This window comes from Panulirus ornatus, chromosome 3 (genome assembly GCF_036320965.1).
Source record: "Panulirus ornatus isolate Po-2019 chromosome 3, ASM3632096v1, whole genome shotgun sequence".
NCBI lineage: Eukaryota > Metazoa > Arthropoda > Malacostraca > Decapoda > Palinuridae > Panulirus > Panulirus ornatus.
Genome location: NC_092226.1, coordinates 74,791,518 through 74,818,272, shown reverse-complemented (window position 1 = coordinate 74,818,272; position 26,755 = coordinate 74,791,518). Strand labels below are relative to the sequence as shown.

Here is a 26,755-nt window from a genome sequence, read left to right as displayed (position 1 = left end):
CCATGCCCCGTGTGTTTGAAGTGAAACACGAAATTTCCAATCTATCTTAATGCTTCCTACTTTTCTACTCTAAACACTCAGTGGTTTCGTCAAGACCAACGTCTTCTCTATGCACGAAAATTGACTAATGCATCCTTTCCTAAATCACTCTTCCGGCATCCTCATCTGATACATTTCTAGCCAAATTAATTTCTCGATGCATCTTTTCACCTCTTCCGCGGTCTATGTCAACTTCAACCTTCAACCGTAGTACTATATACACTTCCCCCAGAAAGTATCGGACCCCGCTGGGCCTAAAGTTTCCAATCATCATCTATAACTGGTCGACCGAGATTAAAACTTGACTTTGCTGTCACCCTGATGCAATTTACAACTGCATCAGGTTGGCTGCAAAGTCAAATTTTAATCTGGTCGGCCAGTTGTAAATTATTAAACACTTCAGGAGGGGAGGAGTGGAGGGGGGTAAATACTTTTTTGGAGAGCGTACATCTTAACTAGTTAAAAAGATTCATCCCTGTGTATTCTTTACGCGTCTTCTCTTCATTCTTTATTCTCTTCATCTTCCTCATTCCACCTTTACTAATGTACGTTCTTATCTTCATAAAAAGATAAAAAAAAAAAAGTCTGTCAACTAAATGCCATCATGATCAAAAGATACCTTAAAATTTTTGTTTAGATAATTGATCAAGTGAAGATTCGCCCGCCAACGTTTTTGTAGAGTAGGTTGAATTAGGTTAGAGTTGATTAGATTTAGAAGATCATATTTCCCACGGCACCCTGAGAAAAGAAGTATACCCTAGATACAGTTAATTCATATGTGAATCGCAGCTAAATTCCGATTCAAAATAGCTAGCCCTACAATCCTTTCTCAAAGAAAATGGGGATGCATTCAACATTTTCTCTTATCATTATTGAGGTTTTTGAAGGTAAACTCATATCTAGTGAATTCTCGGTAATGACATTGGTCATCATGTGATTAAAATTGCACTTACTCTCTTATGTTAGCAAAGTGGTAGTTTAGCCAAGTGTTTGCAATACCCTTACATACAGACTGATTTTACTTCGCAATGACAATGTAGTGTTGAAGAGACTATGATAAGAGTGGCGAAGCGTTATTTGGAGCAGCTTATATCATTCCTTCGATATATAAGGTGATGACTATGAGGACTATGAATATCAGAGAAAAACTAAGATTACTTAGCACAAAAGTACGAAAAACACGTGTCAGAAATTAAGTGACTCTTTAAAAACCTTACCTAACCTTCCCTGGCAGCCAAGATTGATCTTCAGTTTGATATAATTTAGGAAATATAATTACTTATTTTCCAAAACATATCAAAACCATATCAAAAACATATTAAAATTCCTAACAATCTTTTCGCCTAATTTTAAGCTAATTTACCCTAGATTTTCCCTGATATTCCTAAAAGAAAAACATACAGATCAAACTGAAGTGAAAGAGCCTCAAGATGGCTACTTACCGCCGCGTTGAAATCTCCAATATTAAGAAATAGAGAAAAAGTGTTTTGAAGAGCTAGAGGGATGATATCAAGAAGGACTTTATGGGAAGAGAAGTGAATTTCAGAGAAAGAAAGAGCCAGACCTCAACCTAGCCTGCTTGTTATTCAGTAGTTCTTCCTAAAACGATTTTGATAGAGAGTAAATGGGTAGGCTATAGATAACAGAAGACCTGATGGTATACGAAGAGAATAATCTGCTGGAGGACAGTTCAAAGCCAAGTAACAGAAGACCTGAACATCAAACTTCAGTGCCGCTAATATAGAACCGATTGACATAAGAAAACGGTCGTAAATACACACAAAATAATTAATTATCAAACTTTGATGTAAAAAAACAGTCGAGATAGCTACTTACTGCCGCGTTGAAACTTTCAAAGGAACTCTGCTCGAGAACAGTGCATTGGAGCCAGATGATAGAAGATCTGATCTTCTGTGACAAAGGTGTCTGCTAGAGAACAGTATCAGGATTCTACACATCAAATCTGAATAGATAAACATTAGCACAGGGCTCGAGAGAAGATGAGGAAGAGCTCGACTCACCGGTAAATGTAGGAGGTGCTGGAGGGAGTGCTTGGCCGCACCACGCCTCAACTTGCAGAGCGCCACGAACTCCTCGTCCATACTCTGCTTCTCCCGCAGGATCCTGAGGAAGGGGAAGCCATTTGTGAGTGTGAGGAAGCTGCTGGTCGCCGCCAGACAGGGGAAGAAAAATACTATTGTTAGGGACTGTATGCAGTGACCAGACGTTACTCCTCCGTCGCTATATAAGATGTGGCCCAGGGACATCCATACTCAATAGACTTAGTTATATATCTAAGGATGAATGTCATAATCCTGCTGGTATTTGTGAAACCGACACAATTTTTCCCATATATTTTTATTACAATATATGGCATGGAAGCTTGGCCCTAAAAAGACGAGAGGAGACTGAGAGGTGTTTACTTAACAAGAATGCACCAGTGTGTGAGTGTTCGGGAAACTAGGGCCACTCTCTGTTTACGATCGATCTCCTCTGCTATCACTATGGACCCAGCCGACCCGTCCCTCAAACGTGTCGACATGAAACAGAATAAGATCTGGTAGAGTGAAAACATTGTAGTTCTGTATCATACGTAGCACCACACTACGAGCGATGTGGAAACCTGCGCTCTCCATGTAACATATGGCTACGTTACGAGAGATTGTAATCAGTAACAAACCAGTGGGTCCTTCCGAAGCTGTTGGTGATGGTAGAGGAGATAACAAGTGACTGAAGGAGATTTGACTGCAGATTATACAACTTATAGAGCAGCAAAAATGAGTCACTTGTTAACTTGTAAATGGTGAGACTGTAAAGTCCGCTCTTAAACGTACTGCTTTTAGTCAGTGATATCAGACTTATCAAGCCTTAAATAGTTGCTGAAATCAAGATTACAAAGGACTTAGATAATTTTGAATATTTGTATCAAATACGCTCTTGTACCGGAACTTGATTTCTATCATTAGGATAAGACAAATTGGTTTAATACACAACCTGCTAGGTAAGTAGGTAGATAGGTAAATAGGTAGATAGGTAAGTAGGTGGGTAAGTAGGAAGGTACGTAGGTGGGTATGTAGAGTAGGGTAGGGTAGGGTAGGGTAGGGTGCGGTACGGTACGGTAGGGCAGGTTAGGTTAGTTAGGTCTAGTTTCTTGGGCTGGTTTTTGTAGCTTAACTTTCTGCCCTAAATTTCGCTTGAGCTTCAACGCCTTACTTATAGTTTCCGTGTGATTACCCTTGAATTACAAGACTATGTTTTTAGTAAGCTTCGCAGTTGTGAGAATGTTTTGTTAACCATAACGAATCCATTGATGTTTTTGTTTATATTTAGAAGTTCAGACAGCCGCGTCCGTAAAGACAACTTGTACAACAACAGTTCTACCAGACTGTAACTGAGATTGTAACTACACATAAAACTACCACTGAATTGATTCAGATTCAGATTATACAGAGCACAATACAATTTCTTATAGTTAGTCCAAAAATAAAGAAAATGGTTGAATGTAACTTTACAGAAAACGAATGTCCCCTTCTGGGTGACTATATCAATCAGTCTTTTCATCATTTTTTTTTTTCTTAGTACTTTGTCTAGAACCATTTAATGAGCAAAATGTATTAAAAGATAAGTCAATATATCAAATACATAAAAATAGTAAACACAAAATACAAACTTACGAACATCTCAAATGCACAACTGTATGAAATGTACAGCTAGCACTCATATACGTGTACATTTACAGTGTACACTCAGATGTCATGTGCAGTCATCAGTAATAATAGGTGTAGGTGAGTGTGTGTGTGTGTGTGTGTGTGTGTGTGTGTGTGTGTGTTCAGAACGAGGGGATATAATTTCGAGGGGCCCTATCTCTTGAACCTTTTCTACTATCAATACAACTTCTTAAACGCCTGTACACCGCCTACATTCATCATGTCCCCATTTATGAAACGATGTTGCAGCAGGGAAGGGCGTGTTGCGCGTGGCCCTCATGGGAGTCGGCAGACACAAGCGATAATGATGTATCGTCTCCTTAATTCTACAGTGGAACCAGCGCCTGACCCTGACCCACGTCAATGAACCACTACCATGACAATGCTTCACAAAGGATATCTACCCATGACACATTGGCCGTTTCTCCTGGTTGCAATCACCTACGAGCGACCTTGCTGCAGAGGAGGATGTAATTGAACACAAAGCAATTTCGAGCGGATGTTTTCACTGAGGATCAATCTCTGATTAAGACTGTGATTATCAGATGAATCACATTTCATGCCATGCCAAGGACGTGTGATTATGATTACTGGAAAAGGTTCCTTCCTCCCACCACATCCTGCTTCCTTCTCGGGTCCACCTAGATCGACCAGCGACACTGAGGATGAATCATACCGGCGGTCTGATCGCCACGACCCCAAGCGGTCGGCCACTAGAAACCCACAGACGCTACGTAATGGTGTAAAAACCATTACATTCGACCGGATTAATCCACCTGACGCGACCGAACGCGCTAATAGCCCCCCACCACACACACACACCACACCCACACACACACACACACACACACCCACACACACCCACACACACCTTACCCAACCACTTGCCTCAGACGTGACCTCTAAAAGACACTGTTCCAATCCCTCAAAGTTATCCACTAAGTCTAAACAAATACCTTAACCCATAAAGACACAAGGCCTCTAAAACATATGGTATCTACGTGAGCTACAACGACAAGGGGCGTTGAAAAAAAAGAAAGAAAAGAGAGGCATCACTTCGACCATATGTGCACAAGCTTAGCGGTACTGTGGGAGGAGAGACCCCCCCAGCAGGGATGCCCGTGACAAATCGTTCTTGAATCAGGCGACGATCCCGCCATACTTGACTAACTTCAGTCACAAATGATCCGGGGGTCTGAGGCCTCTGAAGGGGGGAAGACTAGACCTTCCACATGTAGAGAACAGGTGACACGGGGAAGTACTGGGTAATCAAGAGCGACTGGAGGGCTACCACATGATACTATACGTAAGTAAGATACGCGGGTAAGTAAGTAAGTAGCAATACCTTTCTGGTTAAATAAGTAAGTAAGTAGCAATACCTTTCTGGTTAAATGTGTAAGTAAGTAGCAATACCTTTCTGGTTAAATAAGTAAGTAAGTAGCATTACCTTTCTGGTTAAATAAGTAAGTAAGTAAGCGAGTAAGTACCACTAGCTTGTTGAGTAAGTAATTAGGCATGTAAGAATACAAGTATTGAAGTAAGTACCACAACCTTGCTGGATAAGTGATCAAGACTGTAAGTGAATAGGTAAGTAAGTGAGTAAAGGATTAAGTAAGTAGGTAGATAGATACCACCGTCTTGGTAGATGACTCACTACAGGATGATAAACACTGACATCTTCCAAAACAAAAGAACAGTTCATCCAATCATTCGTTCAATAGCATTGGTTTTAAATGAGTAATACCCAATTTACCTGCTGTAGGGGATGGGGCAAACCGTTATTGTGAACTGAGGGAAATCTTCACTCAACCTCACTGGAAATTAGTCAGCATCAAGATCTCTGGAGACTGGCCAGTTTACCGTACCTGCTCGGATGATTACAGTGTCACACGCTTAGCCAATCACACAGCTTGTGCCTCGGCTCACACTCACCCAGGGTCGTCCACAGCCGAACACACGACCCTCACTACCAGGCTGAATAGCCTACTAAGGGTTGGTCATTTCTTGTACTGTTATGAAGTTCCTTCATCACAAACCCTAACTACGTAGCTGGGGAAACATTCCAAACACACAGTCAGTCATGTTCTACGAATTCCGCAAACCCTCTTACATCAAGAGTGAAAATGACGCAACGTGCTACAGCAAATGTAAAAATTACGGGCCACACTACACCAAAGGAAAAAAAAAAGCCACAAACAGCACCCACGGCAAAAGAAAAAATGATGATACCGTTTAATCCCATTACAGTTAGAAGGTACTACAGCAGCTGGTAGTCTGGTGCCCTGATAAATACACACACACACACACACACACACACACACACACACACACACACACAGCTCTGTAGCAGACATCTGGCTTCCCTAAGCCACGGATGACACCAGTAACCTGAGTCAGGACGTGAACCGAGACGAGGCGTTTTCTGTGGCAAAGAAACTTCTTCCCAAATTCCTCCAGCTGCACCAGCGGTAATACGGCAGCTGAGAGAAATCAAGACCCGCTGATCGTTAACTTTGACCTCACGATGGGAAATTCTCTATAAACGTACGTCTCAGTTTTTTTCTTCCAGGATTTCCTCAATACAAGTATAACGTCAGAGTAAAAGGTGTCAGGTGGTGTAAAAGTGTTCCATGAGCTGTGACCTTGTACTGTGACCTTTCGAAAAACAACTTCTGACAACTCACATCATCAGGACGATGTGCTATACCTCGCCCAAGCTTCAGTGATGTACAAATACGTTGTCTTCATGCTACAGATCCCACATAAATAACAAAATGCTTAGAATAATCGACCTATGACCTCACGAAGGTCAAATTTCTCCAAAGCACATTCACGTCATTCGGTGGGCTCGGAGGATGAAGTTCTTCTTAATGATTATGCCAGTTGCAGAGACAATGCAATAAGACACAGGCTTTCCGGATCTCACTGCGAAGCTTAGAAAATGACAAATCCAACCACTGCTGTTTCTGCTGACTCCCGCTCCTTCTATATCAGCCATGTCGACGGACAGTGAACAATATATGTATCACCATAGAATACAGTTCAAGGCTGTGTGAGATCGGAAATCGAATGAACATCGAAGCCATTCTTTCTTTCCCAGTTCCACAACCACAGTTCTTACTCTCTGATCGCGTTTACGTAAAACCACAGCAAACGCCCTTGAGGGTTTTATTCAGCGGGCAGCTTCTTCACAGAGCGGTACTTCGCCCAAAACCCACAACCACGGCAATAGCACAAAGCTAAACAATCTAAACCTAAATTCCCTTTAGACCCGTACATAACTGTCTTGAAATGGGAAGCCAGTCGTGTGTGGCTCCCATCAAGTGGGGTTACCATCATTTCGGGCCCCCATTATATTTCGGGCCCCAAAGATGTTTACACATAATTCTAGGGTCGCAAATCTGTTCCGTGGAAGTGGGTCGATAGCCTACAAGACTAGGGTTGGTGACCTCAAGTTTGTGAAAACAATTCCTGCAAAAAGCACAGCAATTTACATGCATACCAGATCCTCCGCATACAGACGGGTACAGAGTTAATGATAACAGATAAATTTAATTCCCGAATGAAGAATATTCGCTGAAGAGAAGACAAGACACTCGAAAGTCTGCAAACGTAAAATCTCTCGACATTCTGCTTTACAAGCAACCCATCGCACATTCCTCTACGAGTCTGTAAATATCTTCCAGGCATCAGTAACAACAGTTGTGATGCAAGTAGAATTCTTAGAATATGAAGGGCGATGCTGGTGATGGGAACCGACGGAACAGGGATGAGGTGTGTGTGGGCACACAACAGTGTACTGAGAAGATGCCTCAAGGGTACTGGACTGGTGTAAATGGTTCAGAATATATGGCTAGGTAGGCGTTACGTGAGAACAAGCTTGAAGGTTACTACGGCAACCATACATGAGCAAGTGCATCTGTAACACACACACACACACACACACACACACACACACGGAGGAGGTGGGGTTCATAAGGCACGAGGCGCCGATGAGACTCACCTAATAGCTTCCCTGTACTGCCCCAGGTATTGCTCGTACTGTTCCCACAGCTCTGCTACGAACAGCGGACCTGCAGGGTAAAAGAAAACAGCGTTAGCTCAGTTACATTATTAAACAATCTTATAATTCATATATATATATATATATATATATATATATATATATATATATATATATATATATATATATATATATATATATATATATATATATATATATAATCAAGGACAATTATGATCAAGAGCCTCATATGTCTTAAGTCATCTGGAAATCATTGAAATATAAAACGCCTGTGACAGGTTGCCATCACTGCTTTCGGGAGTTCCTCGATAATCATACTGAGGATAACAACTTTCCCCTTCTGATATAATCGCTCACACATGTTTGCTTACATGTATGAATAGCTTTCTTGGTCATATGTCCGTATGTGTGAGTTAATCTGGCCCTCATCCACACCACCAAGTGTTACTTCAGTGTGGAGGGCCAGTTTCACCTTCACAATTAATCTAAATGAAAATAGTATTGATGCAGCAAAAGATGTTGGAGGTCAGGCCTTGCGTACAGTGCTAGGACTACTGAAGGTGAGGTCAGGGTAATTTCTGCATAATAGGTCAAACATTTGAAATGAGGTCAACTTCCAGACAGAGAACCATGGTTACAGAAGGCAAAGTTAGTTCAATATCTCCGTAAAATGTTAAAATTGATATATATAGCTTAGATGTTCATCTTATAAAAGATGTTAGGTTAGGTCAGTTCCTATATAGGAAGCAATGTATGTGGTAAGGTACATGTTCGCTCATGTTGATACCAGCGACTCAGTCACTAATTCACTCGAAACATATGATCAGTAACGATTCACAAATGAGACTGTTAGTTCTGGCGAAAACGAAGGAGAAAACTCACTTTCGAGCATTAGTTTTCCTTTTGATATTCAATTTCTTTTGATAGCTTAACGCCTTCTGACTTTGTCATATACATCTGCAGAACACCCGCACATGATGGGGTAAAATCATTAAGACTGTGCGATGCATCTGAGGACGTAGGTAAGACTGGGTGAGGCAGATCGCCAGGAGGGAGCGGTCAAACATCGCACATCGCATCTCCAACGCTGGGGGAATTTTCCCTCCTCCTGCCCGGCTTGGACACGCCGTACACTGAACCACTACTGCAGGAGTATTACCTGGTGTTGTCTTGACTCTACCGACAGTGAAGGTCGGTGGTCGCGCGATGTAAAAACATGTCCGGATTAAAAATTGCTAGGTACTGACGTGGTGTATAATCCAACTGTCTTTTTTTTTTCATCGTTAACTTCGTCCTCAAGAGGCATTTCAGCTACAGAAGATGGCTTTAGTCGGCATACACAACAACGCACTACTTAAAAAGAAATTTTAGGCAACTATAAATCTTTACGAAAAATATGATGTTGTAAACTTCTCAAAAGAAAATATGATTCCTGTTTCACATGCATACAATTTTCTTCATCGATATTGATCAAGCGAGTCGAGTGGAAATTGGAAATATGAAATTACATGAGCGGAACCTGGCATACGTTTGTGAGGCTCCATGTAAACAACTTTTATAAATCATGATATGACCAGTTAGGAATTACAGGCTCGATTCCACCCCTTGCAGATCCAGTGTGGGGAAATGAAAATAATGGCAACTGATGCCAAAATGTTTTTCAATTTCCCATCGTTAAAGTCATATATATATATATATATATATATATATATATATATATATATATATATATATATATATATATATATATATATATATATATATATATATATAACAAACGGGGAAAGAGATACACTTAAACCCCTTGTGCACCTTAAAGGTCGGGTCGAAGGTCAGGTCATCAAAGCCAAAGGTCATGTCATAGCACCATGTGATAAGGAGACTGTAAGATAACTTTCTAGATGTGACGACATCAGTTCTAAAGACCTGGTTCTGTGCGGGTTGCGTGCTACCATTATAGCCAGGTATCGGGAGGTGTATGTATCTATCACCAGTACCCAAACATGGCATCACTCTGATCGAGGACCAGTTATATCATGGAAGGTCTCCTCCCTACCCTGAGGGCGTGGCACATGACCTCCCTCCCCACTGTACTCTCCCCCTGCTTCCCTTACCCTACCAGATTCTCTCTCTCTGTCTTCCTCTCCCCATCATATTCTCCCCTTGTCTTTCTTATCCCAAAATATTATAGGGATACCTTCATCCGCAGAGAGACAAGGACTGGAACCCACAAGGAATAATATGAATTTTAATAATAATTTATTACTATTATTATTATTATCATTATTATTATTATTATTATTATTATTATTATTATCATCATTATTATTATCATTACTATTATCATTATCATTATTATTATCATCATCATTATCATTACTATCATTATCATTATTGTTAACTCAAAACAACAACAACAAAAGTAATAATAACCTGTCGGGTTTTTGCTTCAAATTTCATACAAGAAAGAATAAGAAAACGAATCCTATCTAAACTAGGTATTTACATGAGTCGTCAGCTGGTGTACGTAAGGCAGCATATCCAGGCCCTTCGTGATCCTTTTAAGTTAATAAATCTTATTTTGGAAGTAAGACTTACATATATACAGAGTAATAACCATCATTTCTACACCAGCTCTAAGCCGTGACTGATGGCTTGTCTTGGCTAAGTAGTTGGTTTATCCACATCCACTTCAGATAATTATAATGCAAGACGTCTGCATTCATAGTTATCATTCATATTCCACAGATCCTTGACCGCACGAGAGCTAAAACACACAGTATCAAACCACACGCGGAACCGCATTAAACCGCACGACCCTACCGCATTTTGTTCTTCTACACCAGCTGGCGTGGGTGAGGGGACGCGGCACCGCGCTGCGGTCACCCGCCTCGTATCGGGAGTCGGTAACTTTTCCCACGCGAGTCAATGACAACTTGGCGGAGGAACACAAAAGCTCCCAGTGTGTTGTTCCGCGCAGCCATGGACGTTACGTAACGAGCCTCTCCGCCACAAGGTTACGTCGTCCTTAGGTACAGCAAGTCTACAACTCAAGGACAGAGGCGCCGCCAACATACACAACGAACCAAAGCCGCCAACACCCACCGTGTCATCATCACCTTCCCCGCACAGCGTAAACCATGCCCGTGCTGCACGTCCACACGGCTGTACAATATACTCCACATCACAAAGATAAATATGCTTTATGACGCTATTGTGTCCCAAGTCATTACAAAGGTTCCTCACATCCCAGAGACATAAGGTTCCTATCTCCCGTGACGGAGCTCCTGGGTCGAGCCAGACATAGAGAGTCTTGTGATGTAACTTTCGGGGTAGGGCGACGCTTCGGTCTGGCTTTAGTAGAGACATGGGAAAGCTTAGCTTATGTTTCGTTTACCAACAACCTTAAGCTTACGTTTCTTTGGCCGGCAATTCATTCTTTTTTACCAACTGAATCAAGCTTATGTTTCTTTAACTAACAAATGTAAACATATTTCTTTAGCCAACAAACTGAAGCATATTTTTCTCTGTCAACACAGGTCAAACAATCCTGTCATCAATCCTAGCTACAGGCCCGTCACAAAGCCAAGAAAGAGTAGTTCTGTCCAAGAACGAGAACAGACCAACTGTCCTTAACGCATATTCTTCGTATTTGAGTAATTATCCAATTTAGTTAATTGACCAGCAACAAATGATGAACATCTGCATCTCTAACAACCTGTAAACATCAGAAACATTCCATTCATAAATCTTGTGAGAGAAAACCTAATCTTTTACAACTGATCCAGAGATTGTTATCCTGCAAATGTATGACATAAAGAACATTAAAGTATTTCACAGTTACTAAAATTATAAAACAATCACCAAAATTCAAACATTCGGATTACCCCAAAACACTGAGTTCTCCAACTATGTCTGTGAGACCGAAGCTCACCATCCATTACAGCTCAATTCTCCACGTCATTATGTTTATCATAATGGTGCCTCTGCCTCATTAAACGAAGGAGGTTTTAACGGCCGTTAGTAATAGTCATGGTGTAGCCTGATCCTGAATAATTTAAAGGACCTGGATGTCCACGTCTTATAGAACTTGTAAAACAGTTGCTCAGCGTAAATGAGCTATGAAGAGCCATGCACACAGTCAGGTTGTAAGTGATCTTAAAATTGTTTTTAACGCCTGAAGAAGTCTTAAAAAATATTCGTTGATAATTATCATATTTTGACGAAATCGACCTTGTCAATGGCTCCAGGCAATCGTTAGGCTTAAAGCCTAATCACCCAATTAACTAACTAAACAGCATCAGTAGCTCTTTCTAACCACCACGTCGCAAATTTGCAAGCCTCGGTCAGCCGAGGTAAACACTCAATAACCGTCCTCTACCACTATGCACACAACTGCCTAACTTACAGCGAACGGTCGCTCCGTCGATGCGGGTTTTTTTTACATCATTAAGTAAACCACTCAACAATACGTTCAGGATCAGATGTATGGGGAGGACGAATTGATATTAGATTTCTGTAGTATTTCCAGTGCGGACGAAGGTGTGCACCAGCCCTTGACAATAGACACGAAGTTGATGGACGATTTTGTGAACATCTAATCATTAATAATAACGATGTGCGTTACGATAGAGGAATTTATCATTCCAGTTAATTTACGCTATGTTAGTCTAGGGTGAATTAGGTAAGAATGGTTATAGGAAATCAGTTAACATTACAATATAGGAATCACATCATTGTAAAGTTTGTATGACGTGAGTTAGACTACATAAGTTGTCTAAAATCAGTTCAGTTGTTCGTGCATGATACTGTGTCTTTAAGATCCTGATTAGGTTTTCGAGGTTAGGATCATGGAAAAGACAGAAATCCGTTCTTTCTAAGATCTAGTGACGTTATCTTCTGACTAATGATAATGTGCAGAACATCGAGAAATGAACACGTAAGAACAGATGATAACTGAAGTATCATTGAAGTCGTAAAGCTGTTGAAATCTATAAAACATATCAACTGATGCTCAGTGGACATTTCCCGTGACAGGAAGCAAAATAAAATAAAATTTCATCAAATATTTTCTTCTGGCAACAAAGCTCTGCCAGTGAAACTCATGTTGCGTAAATAGCTCATTTGAACTACTTGTGGGAGATGGTACACTATCATACAAAGACACTTCTATCTGATTGGTTATTCTAAACAACAATATTCGTAAACCATGAGATTGTACAGGACTAACAGTGTTGTACTTATCAGGTTAATGACATCCAGACTTTTCATTTTCCTAACGACCATATTTAAAGCTACAGCATTGTCTCCTGGGTTAACTACCAATCCATTAGCCTCGCTCGTTCATCGCAGTCACTTTACGGAGAGTTCGCAGACAACAGCAAACATTGCAGTCATGCATCATCATTCATGCAAGTTTTCATTACAGATCATGACTTATGACGGCAATAATTCAAATATGATTAGGGAGATCATGACTGAGGCTTCACTTTCGTATGAATATTCAGTTCTAAGACAACCACATAAAAGACGGCCGCCAGTACCAGACTCCGAGGTGCAATGTCTTCTAATTATTACGAAGTTGAGGAAAGTATTTCAAATCTCTTTACATAAGGCGTTCTCACATCACAAGAGCTACTTCCATGCAAGCTAACACTTGGCTTTCTATTCGTAACGAGCTGACACGAGAGAAGGTAATGGGTGCGTACTAGGATGGCCATTAAGCTAAGGACAATGGGCTTCCATTTTTGTTAGGTAGCCTATAATGCAATTATGGCAGCCCACGTAGAGACCTAGGCTAACCCATCGAGCCAGAAGAAAGTTGCCCTTTATCCTATTTTGCTGCCTATAGGTATGAGAAGGTTGCCTGTCAAACCCGCAACAGGTTGTTTATGACACAGTATTCGCTGTTCATCAAACCAATACTATGACATATGTTTTTGTTACCATTACTTAGTACTGCGGTTTACTTTTGAGCAATATAGTACGTTCAGATCTGTATATTGTTTTATAGCCACAAATTGCTTCTAATGTATCAAACATAACTGCGAGACTAGGCAACTACCAACAAGGACAACAGTCCGATTCGTTGCTTATGTCAAATTCATATACTTAACGTGCAGCATATTTGCACTTTTCATTAGGAAACTACTTTAAGCATATCTTCTCTTACGTATGTTTCCGAATGTATCTCTCTTTAGTACTTTACACTTCACTGTACCTTCTGTATAGATGAATACTGCTCCGTAACCAACCTCGAGCTCACTGCAATTGTTTTTGTCACAATCGCACCATTGTGGATACTGTGCCGACTGGGTGGTATGTGCCGCCACGTCTGCCCAATACCCACAAATCTTATATTTCCTCTACTTATATCTATTATCATTTATATTTATTATTATTACATCAAAATTAATTTTTCTTTCTTCTTTTAATAGGTATCTAGGAAAGATGACATAAGTCATACACTAAATAGGGTTGCAGGCCTAATGACCTTCCTCATAGGTCGATGGCCGTAAAACCTAACAAACATCATCGCACCATTACCCAAAATTTCATGAGCGATTCAGCGATGTGCAAAAAAGCTGTCATCGCAGTCTTCTTTTTATATCATTCTGATCATCACTTTCTGAATCTCTACATCACACAAACACAGCTACAGAGACATGAAGTATTGTATACCAATTCACTCGAAAATTTGAAGTACCGTTGGTTGCTGTCGTGTTTACATTGCCCAAGGAAACATTTCAGGCGCAATAAACTTAAAATACAACCACCGTTCTCGTGAGAAAGAGGAACGCACGATTCTTAGAATATAAACGAGTTGTAACAACTGCATTTTCTGACGTTGATATTAATACGGAACTGACTTAACCGTGAATATGAATATTATGATGACAGTAAATATAACCTAACAACAAAACCTCGCAAAAAGATTCTTTTTCGTAAATCAATTTGATTTAGAAGCGCTGCTTTTGGTTAGGCTGTCTTCCAGCACCTGTATGCATGTCATAAACAATCGTGCCAACCACCAGTTGCTGCAGCCGCCTGTCTGACTGGCCGCCTCACTCAGGCAAGGCCCGGCTCCTGCACGTCTTGAGCCTCACACAATAGCATTCATTCGTGGCATCGAAGCTCACACATCTCTCTCTTGAAACCAATATATGGATTTCCTAATATACAGAAACTCACATGGAACTTAAATTACATGCACTTGAAAACCATTTCGTATCAGAGGGCCTTTATTTCACGGAAGTGAAACTACATTCCATTACTTATATCGTTCTGAATACCATGAAATGAATTTTCATCTATATTCTTTTTGCTTCCTCCGACGCAACCAGAGAAAGATACGAATCAAAACATTGTACTGAAGCAAACTGTTACGTTTTCGTATACCAAACAACTACCACTTTAAGTGCAAAACCTATGGATGAGCAAGACGTAGTGAAGGCGATGAATGATATTTACTGCTCATTACGTTTTACTCATATCAAACCGTCAAGCTTAGATGGGTCGGGTATGTTACCTGTACTACGCTATCATCTGTACATACACGTGAGGCGCCTCTACCCTGATTGACCCTAGGATACCAGCTATCGCTATGTACTGTCCTTGTGATTATAACGTTTTAGTTAAATGGTCTACCCTACTATATGCCATCCTATCTGATTAGACCTGGTCAGATATACTCTCCTTTGTGCTATCCTCCTGATCACATATTTTCAGTTAAATATCATTGTGTGTGTGTGTGTGTGTATATATATATATATATATATATATATATATATATATATATATATATATATATATATATATATATATATATATATATATATATAGTCAAGCGTAATTATCTTCTAATTCACCTAACAACACCATGTCAGCATCACTAACATAGATCACAAAGAACATCTACATTCAGACAAACGAGTCTTGGTTTTCAACATCCAGTCTCACGCCACAACTCCTCTGACCCCGCTCTATGTATCATATAACAGAAGAATTCTCCACGATCCTCAGGAGTACCTAGGTGAGAATAACAAAGGAGGTAGTGTGAGAAGTTGCCGAGATGCACACATAAGAACGTTGGATTAATGACTGATGCCCAGTTCGACCTCTTAAAGACAACACTCACCATGTTATCATTTCGATGATATAACAATGAAACATAAAAATATCCATACTTTTTGGGGTCAATTTATTGTACGATTTTGTTCGTTGTTTGATAATTAGATTGTGGTTGTTGGACCAATAAAGGGAGAGCTTCTGTGATGTGAAGATGCTTAGCGTGTCTAATGCGCTCGCCTCAAATGTGCTCATTTTTTTTCCTTTCCACCTTAGACCAATCACAACGGTGTGACAGTATAAATCCCTAACCCCTCTTTCCTTCCAATATGTTCTTGTGTTAGCACCAATACAGATTAGGAGATATAGGATACTATTACTTTCTTCAAGCAGCTAACCTCATTACGGACCCACAGGTCTTCTGTTAACTGACTTTCCCACGTACCTCCCTCTAGACCTCCCGTCATTAAGTTTGGCGAGGCAACCGGACGAACCCACACACGGACATGGCTGGAAGAAGCGCCAATTGTGGCAGCGGCGAGTGCGTGGAACTAATGATGTGTGCTCACACCAGGAAACACAACCACTCCAGGAAGTGGGAGCAGGCAGGAGGCGCTCAAACGCCAACTGCAGGAGGTGGTAAGCGGGCGCTAGCCACTCATACTCCCACTGCTGGTAGTGGTGGTAGCAGGCATTAGCCACTCAAACACCCACTGCAGGTAGTGGCAGCAGGCATCACCTACTCAAATACCCACTGCAGGAAGCAGTAGCAAGCATAAACCACTGAAGCTCCCACTGCAGGTAGTGGTAGCAAGCACCAGTCACCCAAGCTCCCACTGCAAGTAGTGGTAACATGCACGAGTCACTCTAGCTCCCACTGCAGGTAGTGGTAGCAGGCATCAGCTACTCAAGCGCTGGACCTTTGATAGCCAGCAGAGTCACGCTTTATCAGACATGAAAGAAACACAACATTCCTTCCTCTTTTCTTTTCTCACGACTAGTACTAGCTAGGCTCGTAAGCTTCTAGTATCACTTCCTGGTGGATTATCAGCATTCCATGGTTTACAATATGAGAGTTCTTCACCCTAATGGCCACAATATAAGTATAGAGTGACAACACAAACACCAGGACCAATTCACCTCTGCCATACCATGAAAATCCCATCTTAACTCTCGAACACAAAAGTGTGTGTGTGTGTGTGTGTGTGTGTGTGTGTGTGTGTGTGTGTGTGTGTGTGTGTCTAAAAGAGAACAAAGTGATTGAGGAGTAAGTCACCAGTGTCTTAAATGTGGAAAATATATCGACGGCATGAGGGTTCTTGTAATGTATTGAATCAGTGTTTGTAATGATGGAGAGGAGGGTGGGGTCCAGACACGAAAGAGTTACTCGAACATACCTTGGGAATGTAGTTTCAGATGGGTGGATGTCTGGTGGGGTGGCGTTAGATGGGAAGGCGGTTGTTTAATGTTTGTCGGATCATTTCACTGTGAATTTGTTTTGTCAATGTCGCGTGTGCTTGGGTGGAGGGAGATCTGAGAGGATGTACCGCTGAAGTGTGAAACAGGGGTGAGCTTCTTATTACATTGGGGTTATTGATTGGTTAATAGTGATTTGGATGAGAAGAGTCAATTGGTTTTGCTATAACTAAGGCCCAGCGCACTGAGGTGAGATCATATGGCAAGTATTTCGTTTCACTGTGCAGTTGTTGAGTGTTTGTGATTGCTGGGCAGCCGGTGACTGTTCTGTGTGCTCTGTTTTGTGAAGTTTGCAGTTTTGTTGCATTCGCTGTTCACTTGGTGGATTACAAGGCAGCTGAGGCGTAGTTTAGGGTGGGGTGGACGAACTGTTTATAAAGGATTATGCAAATCCTTTGTGTCAGTAAGTGTTCCGAGGGCGTTTAGTTTCTATATGGCCTTTGTGCTGATGTTTTATAATGTGGAGATTGAATGTTAAGCGTGTGCCAGATGTGACAGCCAGTATGGTTTGAGATGTGTTTACTGGCTGACCAGTCTGGGTGCTGGCAGGGTGCATGTTTGAACCTTGTCGGCAGAGATGAAGGTGGTGACGTCAGGTAGACTTCTTTGGCGATGCCGTACGTGTTGTTCTGAGGGAGCCAGGGTTATCAACTGCATGATGTAGTGTTGCAAATATACTGTTGTTATTGTTGTTGTTGTTGTTGCTTGGGTAGTGACAGGGTTCTGTGATGTGATTGTTTGGTCATCAGCATTTGAGAAGACTTTCACGCTGATGGAAAATCATACAGGAAGGCCATATATGTCTATATGATTGCACGTACCTTTGCTACCATCTACTTTGCCATGCTCTCTCTCTCTCTCTCTCTCTCTCTCTCTCTCTCTCTCTCTCTCTCTCTCTCTCTCTCTCTCTCTCTCTCTCTCTCAGCCAGCTAGAACATGCAAGTAATGCTACAAAATAAACTAAATGATACTAGTAATTCACGCAGCACTTCAGAAAATTTTCTAGAAACACTTGCAAGCCACGGCTGAACAGCTATGCCCCTTGCGGTAAAAACTAGGCTGCGGGTACCGCTCCAGAACCGAGCTATTTAATCTGACAAGATTGGAACAAAAACATCGTCATGATGACCAGAAAGTGGCCATCATCCTCCTCCTGCTCCAAACAATTTGAGTCTGGTCAAGGCACATGATCAGTCGAGGCACACGAGAGGTAACTGAAACGATGCAGTGATGGAGGGTGGAAGTGGTAGCGTTGGTCCACACAACATCCACAATGTGGTAGTTTGATGGTGATCCACATAATATCTACGCCCACAGTGTGATAATAAGGTGGTGGTTCACCCAAAATCTACCCCCATAGTGAGACAATGGTTCACTCAATATCTACCCCTACACGGAGAGACAATATGCAAGTGACATATCTAACATCCACTCCTGAAAAACATCAGAAATACAAAGCAGGACAGAACGCCACTGCTTCCAATACGAACAATGATTTCCGAAAGAAATCGAAATCAAAAGACACCACAAAAATACTGGCTACATGACAGACTCCTTTCCTTACTTGAATAAAAGATATAGAAAAAGATGTCAGAGTGCTGGGGAAATGTGTGGCCTGCCTGTCCTACTTATACAGAGGGCAGGAGGCACGAGAGAAGTGGCAGCATGTTTGGCGCTCCTAAGGTCAGAACGTGTCCGCCAATGTGTTCCCGTGGGAGGCTATTTCTAGCCTCGGTGGTGTGGACACAAGCACCCAGGATGGTGAGGTGCTGCAGGAGAAGATAAAGAGACAGTACTCCTTTCATAATATACATATATATATATATATATATATATATATATATATATATATATATATATATATATATATATATCGATATTAGTATGATACAGAAGAACGATTGTTGAGTGATTGATGAGTGTGTGAATGTGATGGATAGATGGTGGATGTGTGATGAGGTGCGCTACCACCACTGGCCTGGCTACCACACCAACCACTTCCACCATCCATGACCTGAAGGGCCAGGCGTCACCAACCCACCGTCACACCCCTAGCATCATCCCCCACCCACCCACTGGCCAAACAACCCACCCTTCTATCTTAACCCTCCCTAACTCCCCACCCCCAACTTCTTACCTACCCACGCTCCTCAGCCAACGCACTTACCTACATAAGCTTTCCTAACCTACCTACATACCTACATACCTATCCACATTCTCACAGCCTCCCACTCAACCTTTCACCCACGGCTCTCTCCCCCCCATGTTCTACCGACCACCTCCCTCCCCCCCATCAGCTGTCCATGTTCTATCAGCCACTCTCCCACCCCCTCCCCCAAGGTACCTCCGAATTCGAACCATGGTCCTCACAGCCACCACTCTCACCGGCTAACGACCTTCCCACAAATCCACAAGAGCGGTGGGTACTTCCGACGTGTCCCCGGGCAGTACCAGTACCGGGCCCACCATGCAACTCCTTCCTCACCCTTCCCCCCGCCCCCCACCACACGTGCCTAGCGGTACCACACTACGCAAGCACCTGGTCTGAGCCTGCCTCAAGAGCTACAACATCAGTACCAGCGGTGGAATAAACTGCTCGTCACAAGGCCTCTCTCGCCTCCCTATGTGGCCTGTGGGTCCGGGAGAAGAGCTGCTACCACATCTCTCGCTCACACACCTGGGAGGTGGTGGCAGCAGCATCTGGTCCGACTCGTGTCCACGATTGCAACGTCAACGAGGAGGTTACGCTGCGTCAAACCCCTTGACCTCTTGGTGTTTTATATTAATCACTCAGGATTACATTACGGCACGTAACGTCGGGCATAGGATGACTTAGCTTCCAACTGTTATCTTTCGATAGCCAAAGGGACGATAGTCATCTAATTTTCCTTCACGAGATAACTAAGCAAGCAACGTGGACACGTCTTGACTCACGCGTCAGCCCAAGGCATCACTAAAGAACCCAGGACGGGAGTCTTGGTCCTCCTTCCTTTTTTTTTTTTTCTTTTTTTTTTTACAACGGGGTCTTGACGCCATTACTTTTAGCCCAGACCTGTAATGTAACAGGAGCGACAGGTCAGCCGGCTGGCTGGCTAAGGTAGATCTCGAAGCGTTTCGAAAGTGCTGTTTAGTTTGTATGGATACCACTACATAGAGGGTTGCAGCAACATGACAGTGGACACAGACTAGCTAGAGAAAGCAACCAAGCCACCAGCATCTGTTCATATTCATATATTCAACTTTATACAAAAAGAAAACGACCGCTAAGCATATTAGGAAGAACACAAAAAGAAAAATATCGCAAACATTCATAGAACTAACTCTACTGGCATTAGGCAATATGGTAACTTTAACAACCAGAAGTATATATATATATATATATATATATATATATATATATATATATATATATATATATATATATATATATATATATATATATATAATGAAATATATTCTCCATTCTTATAATAACAGGTGAAAGCAGATGATATACTAATTGATAAATTAACTGGCAGTAAGTGATACTGTATCAGGAATCTGAGATTACAAAATATCCATTACAGCACAGTAATGAGCTAAGTCCTGTAGGCTCTGTTTACCTACAAATCCCGTTGCTCACTGTACAATACGTATGGCACCCTGCAAGGTGTACTTTGTTATAATATTTGTACAATATTTGATATTTTACATAAATCATAGCTACTACGAAGGTCAATACATTATGGACGCAATACATTATTCACGTAAGTAACTGTACACAATGAAACGTAAGTGTTTATCAGTCATAGCAAACCTAAATCTCTTTTACAGACAGCAGAGTATTGAACTAACTCATAGGGAAAGGTTTGAAAACTATGATCAAGAGGGTCACTACTATAAATATTCCAGCAACAACAAGTGTAGTCATACAACATACTCACCGAGGCATGATTCCTCGGGGTCCCAGCTGGCTATGGCTTCTTCAAGCTGGAAAAAAAGACACATGTGATCAACACTGAGGATCCGAACACCAGGGACAAGTCTGGGAACAGCGTAAACAATGATTGAACAAGGGGATAACAGTCAAGGGAAATACTGAGTCAAGTCTGAGGGAGGCTGAGAAATAGCAAGAAATGAGAGATAGTGTGGTGTGATGGTCAAGGATATAATGTGCAGTAATTTCAAGGATAGTAAGGTAATAGTAAAGTCAGTGATGGTATGGCGATAGTAAAGTCAGGGATGATATGGTGATGGTAAAGTCAGGGATGGTATGGTGATAGTACAGTCAGGGATGGTATGGTAATAGTAAAATCAGGAATGGTATAGCAATAGTAAAGGAAGATCTGGAATAGTATAGGATAGTAATAAAAAGTCAGGATTATTCCGTTGTTAGTAAAGGTGTGGTCATATGAATGTAGAAAAAGTCATGGGTAATATGTTATAGCAATAAAGGCAGTAAAGTCAAGGAAATTCTAATAATAATAAAGAAGTCAGGTATGGGTCACAATTACAGAATTATTCGCCTGACTGGAAAGTTGTCTAATAAAGATCTTCGAGAATTAAGAAAGCGAAGGGAGATACTAAACTGAAAATTCGTAGTAAACTATCAAAATTAACATTGAAATTAACTGTTCAGATGAGTGAATAGCGACTAGTTTCCAGAAACACATTATCACTGCAGGTCAACAGCGATGGGAAAGTAACACGCTGGTTAACATATCCTGTCAATAAGCTATGGTCTTGACCAGCATCTTCGAGTGTGTGTACGAGTGATAGTAATACATCCTTGACCCGACGCTATGGCGGGTTATGTAGAGGGGCAAGGGTGGAGGGAGCCAGCAACAGCCATGTAGCGCAGCCTGGCCATAGATGGTCAGTCAGGTGTCTCCCCAACCCTATGTCGCCCTAGAAGCTGGCGGGTCAGGGCTGCTGCACCCCAATATGTAGGTGGGACAGTCCAGTATGTATGCCCATATGTATGTGCGCGCTTGTGTGTGAGAGAGAGAGAGAGAGAGAGAGAGAGAGAGAGAGAGAGAGAGAGAGAGAGAGAGAGAGAGAGAGAGAGAGAGAGGCCTGAAACACCCACCCTGACTATGAGAGCGAGGGACTGCGCCAAGATGGGAGCCACGCCGTGGAAGAGGACCTGGTACTGGTAGTGGGTGACGGAGGAGAGCCTCCGCAGGTGCTGCCCGTACACGTCCTCCACACACTGCAGCCGCTGAGACAGCGTCCGCTCCGTCGAGGCCACCACCACAGCCATCCGTAACCGTGGCTCCAACTCTGCAAGTAAAGATCAATAATGATAACAAAGTAACATGAAGAATAAAGGTGATGCTCGCAGCATTCTACAGGCTCAGTAAGGAGCAGGATGGCTGTGCTCCTAACATCAAATGACACTAAAAATGCCCATACGTTTTTCTGCTGATCATACGACACCAGAATCCACCACCCCTTGAAGTCCTGGATCTTTGAATGTCTTTGAAGTCCTGAGCCTTAAAATGTACGACCAATAACTTCAGATCTTTATTTGTGTATCTCATAATCTTATAATCTAGTATTTCTAGTGATAAAATTAAGACGAACATAACACCGTGTGGACCTAAGACTCGGTATTCATTAGTACTACACTAATGATATCCTTCCTTAATGTACCCTTTCCACCCTACAGAGGTCCTGATAACCGATAGACGGAGAGGACGTAATAGTCAACACTTCTCCCTTCGCTCTTGAGTGGAGTTGGATTCGACTGGATATGACGTTCCAGAAAGCATACAATTCAATCATTTAAAGAAATATAAAGTTCTTGCAACTTTCTTTGCATACACATCAAAAATCCCACACAAACACATATAGACAAACAGACACACAGAGACCTCAACACACACATGAAATCACACATACAGACAGACTCTCAGGGAGGGTAGCAGTTTACCACCGCTCCCCCCAGGAGCCGAGGTAATTAAACCTAAGAATTACTGTAACTAAACTTGATATCTCCAGCTGATAACATTTCCAGGGTGACGCTGGGGTAACTTACCACCTCTTGCCCTTTAATCAGGTCAGAACACAAGTCATCCCTCAGTGCAACAAGTGTGTGGCCACTTTACAAACAACCAGTGATCAAATTGCCTCACCGTCTGTGACAAACGTCGTGGGAATCATGTGATTATCTTGAACGATAAACGTAAGTACTGGGAAAAAAAAAACTTTTGGGTGCAGCTTCAAAGCACACAGTGCAAGCTTTTCCCCACGCCAACTCTTACACCATTACTGGCCTCCCACACAAAGCAGCAGACATTCCTGTATGACTCTTGCCTCCCACAAAGAGCAGCAGACATTCCTGCGTGACCCTGACCTCCTCACAGGTCACTAGGAAGGATCCCACTCAGTACAAAGTGGACACAGCGCCTCACGGATGAAACCAACCGGGAGTGGAGTAGAAGATAAACATCAGGCCCTGACGTGCGGTAGCCAGGCCCTGACGTGCGGTAGCCAGGCCCTGACGTGCGGTAGCCAGGCCCTGACGTGCGGTAGCCAGGTCCTGACGTGCGGTAGCCAGGTCCTGACGTGCGGTAGCCAGGCCCTGACGTGCGGTAGCCAGGCCCTGACGTGCGGTAGCCAGGCCCTGACGTGCGGTAGCCAGGTCCTGACGTGCGGTAGCCAGGCCCTGACGTGCGGTAGCCAGGCCCTGACGTGCGGTAGCCAGGCCCTGACGTGCGGTAGCCAGGTCCTGACGTGCGGTAGCCAGGCCCTGACGTGCGGTAGCCAGGCCCTGACGTGCGGTAGCCAGACCCTGAAGGTGTGGTGTTCCCTGGTCGTGGATACTTGACAACAGATCACCACGAGAAAGATCACTCATTGTACCATCACTGGTCAGACATAGAAGGCCTGGGGACCTGGCATCCCCTCATTAAGGCCAAACACGCGAGAATATCAACGTAGATATAACAGAGAATATCATACATCATACATTCGAGTATCAACTAGGTATAACATAGAATATCATACATCATACACCCGAATATCATCCTAGGTACAACAGAGAATATCATACATCATACATCCGAAAATCTACATATGTATAACTATCATACATCATACATCAACTATAGTGACTGCTCTTACATGGTGTAAAATCTCATATTGTCACCCCAATCTTCAGGTTTCGTGATAAGCTTTATCAAAGATACGATCATCTGATGACCACGGAGATACGGGTGTGTTCCCATCCACACATCTCCATTATTATGGTTAGGAAAGACCTTGAATACATCATACAGTGCTTACCATCTTCCTGAGACGTGCTGTAAAGCTATGAACACACACACACACACACACACACACACACACACACACATGGGCGGTTGGTTGTAGGCAACCACCGACCAGGGAGGTACAACCCCTGTGGTAGTGGCGCGGTGAGCCAGCACTACAGTGGTTGTCAAGTTCCCTTCCTACTCCAGACTGTTATCTCTTCAAGCACACTCTGTCTCACACGTAGTACTCAACACTATATATCTCACAAGATTCATTATTTTCAACCTTGTATCTTCCTGCACGAGCGTCCGTCCACCTCTCTCTCTCTCTCTCTCTCTCTCTCTCTCTCTCTCTCTCTCTCTCTCTCTCTCTCTCTCTCTCTCTCTCTCTCTCAGTATTATATCAGAATGTAATCAAAAGTAATCAAAATATAACTCAGCTCTTCATGGGCTGGGCTGATGGACATAATGCTCCTCAAACCCAACATACGTGACCTTGAGGAGGGTTGAATGACGTTGCCACAGAGTAAAACAAAAGAAAGTCGATAGATAGCGAATTAAGATGAACGTGATCATGATATCGATATATGGAAAGAGAAATGATATCTTAGTACAATACGTATACTCATCGGTAACATACTCCTTTTCTTCTTGTGGCTTTCGTGTGTTATAGGAATCACTGATTTATCGATAAAGAGTATTCAATACCCCAGGGCCTGTACCATCACCGTACCATACATCAGACATACAATATATATAACAATATTAACGTTACTGCTCAAAGTTACAGGTGTTCATTTCAACGATGGCAAGAGACAAATATTGACCTGTCGCACACCACAAGTGGGAACCCTTGATCAAATTGTTCTTGGTAAGTATCGACCATTGATTACGTGAGGTTACAGGTAAGCCTCAGCCATCATTAGAGTCAATACCCTCAAAGACTTGCGTTATCATCAGTAATCAGATATCGTCAGACCAGTTAATAACTTAATCGCTACAATGAGCCACGTCAAATTACCAGCGTCTGCAACATCTAACCGACACAGTTGCTATGTAGTTCGATGTGAGTCCCATTAACACCCCCCCCCCCCTTCCTTCCTCCGTTCCTTCCGCTCTCACGGTAATAAACGCCTCGCCGTCATCGTAGATGATAGGTTGGTGTGATTTAGTACGAAACAGACAGGGTTGCAGGGGCACCGTGTGGTTCCCAAACACAAAAGGAATTCTTATAGTAAAACGTCTATGAGGAGTGTAGGTGAGACTGTAATGCTTCAGATATGTAGACCCCAAGAAAGCAAGCTTCTTTTTTCTATATCTCTTCACGTCATCACAGTAAACGTGGAGTCATAAACTTGTTATATCCAGTGAAAAGTTTCGACCCAGTTCCTGGATGAACTGTGGTGTCTGGCCACACCAGACGGTCGGTCATTCCCAGAACACAGTCTGATGATACCTGACCGACTTGACCACCAATGGTACGACAGTCACAACCTGGTAGGTAGGTACCTTCTGACTCAGTCCTCAACTCACGGTCAAATCTGACGGAATATCCTACTTGCTCAAGACGCATTATGCAGAGTTGTACTTTTGTCTGAAATAATGTGGAGACCTTTTTTTCCGATGCGCGACATCACCATTTCGTTAAACTACAGGAGGTGAACTTACGTTGCTTGGAGCAGCAAGGAGTAATGCTGAGGTTGGAAGTATAACCTAACTAGAAACGCACCAGACACTTCGTCTGTTTTTTGTTTCGTTTTTATGATTAACATCACTGTTATACAGTGAACACAGCTGGTTTGTTTAATCACCAAATGTTATGTTTCTCAGATAATGTAAGCTTCAATCGAGTCGAGCAGGCAATGTAAATGGATAGATTCGAAGTCAGCGAAGTATAAGTATAAATGAATCTCCCTATGTGAGATCAAACTCTAAAACAAATCGATGCTTAAAAGTACACGACACGAGTGGAAACCCCTTCATATTGCGCGGGAGGGAGAGAAGGTGCTCTGATTACGGCACACACACACACACACACACACACACACACCCATCGTGTTGAGGATGAGACCACTTTACGACTGACTATCGAGGCAACATGACAGACACAGAGCAGGAGACACGAGCTTGTGAAACTTATCAAAATTCGTATCTAGTAACCAAACACCGGAGGCGGCAATCAGTCTGGAATCGTAATGTTCAGT

The 26,755-nt window shown here is 42.4% G+C and overlaps 1 protein-coding gene across 1 annotated transcript in view; it reads right to left on the bottom strand.

The window, feature by feature from the left end:
- LOC139763875 (uncharacterized) overlaps nucleotides 1-26,755 on the bottom strand; it is a 614,186-nt gene that overhangs the window by 510,202 nt on the left and 77,229 nt on the right. The window contains 4 exon segments of the mRNA XM_071690265.1: nucleotides 2,061-2,163; nucleotides 7,750-7,819; nucleotides 21,237-21,282; nucleotides 22,382-22,575. Of these exon segments, the coding sequence (XP_071546366.1) occupies nucleotides 2,061-2,163; nucleotides 7,750-7,819; nucleotides 21,237-21,282; nucleotides 22,382-22,575 (413 nt within the window).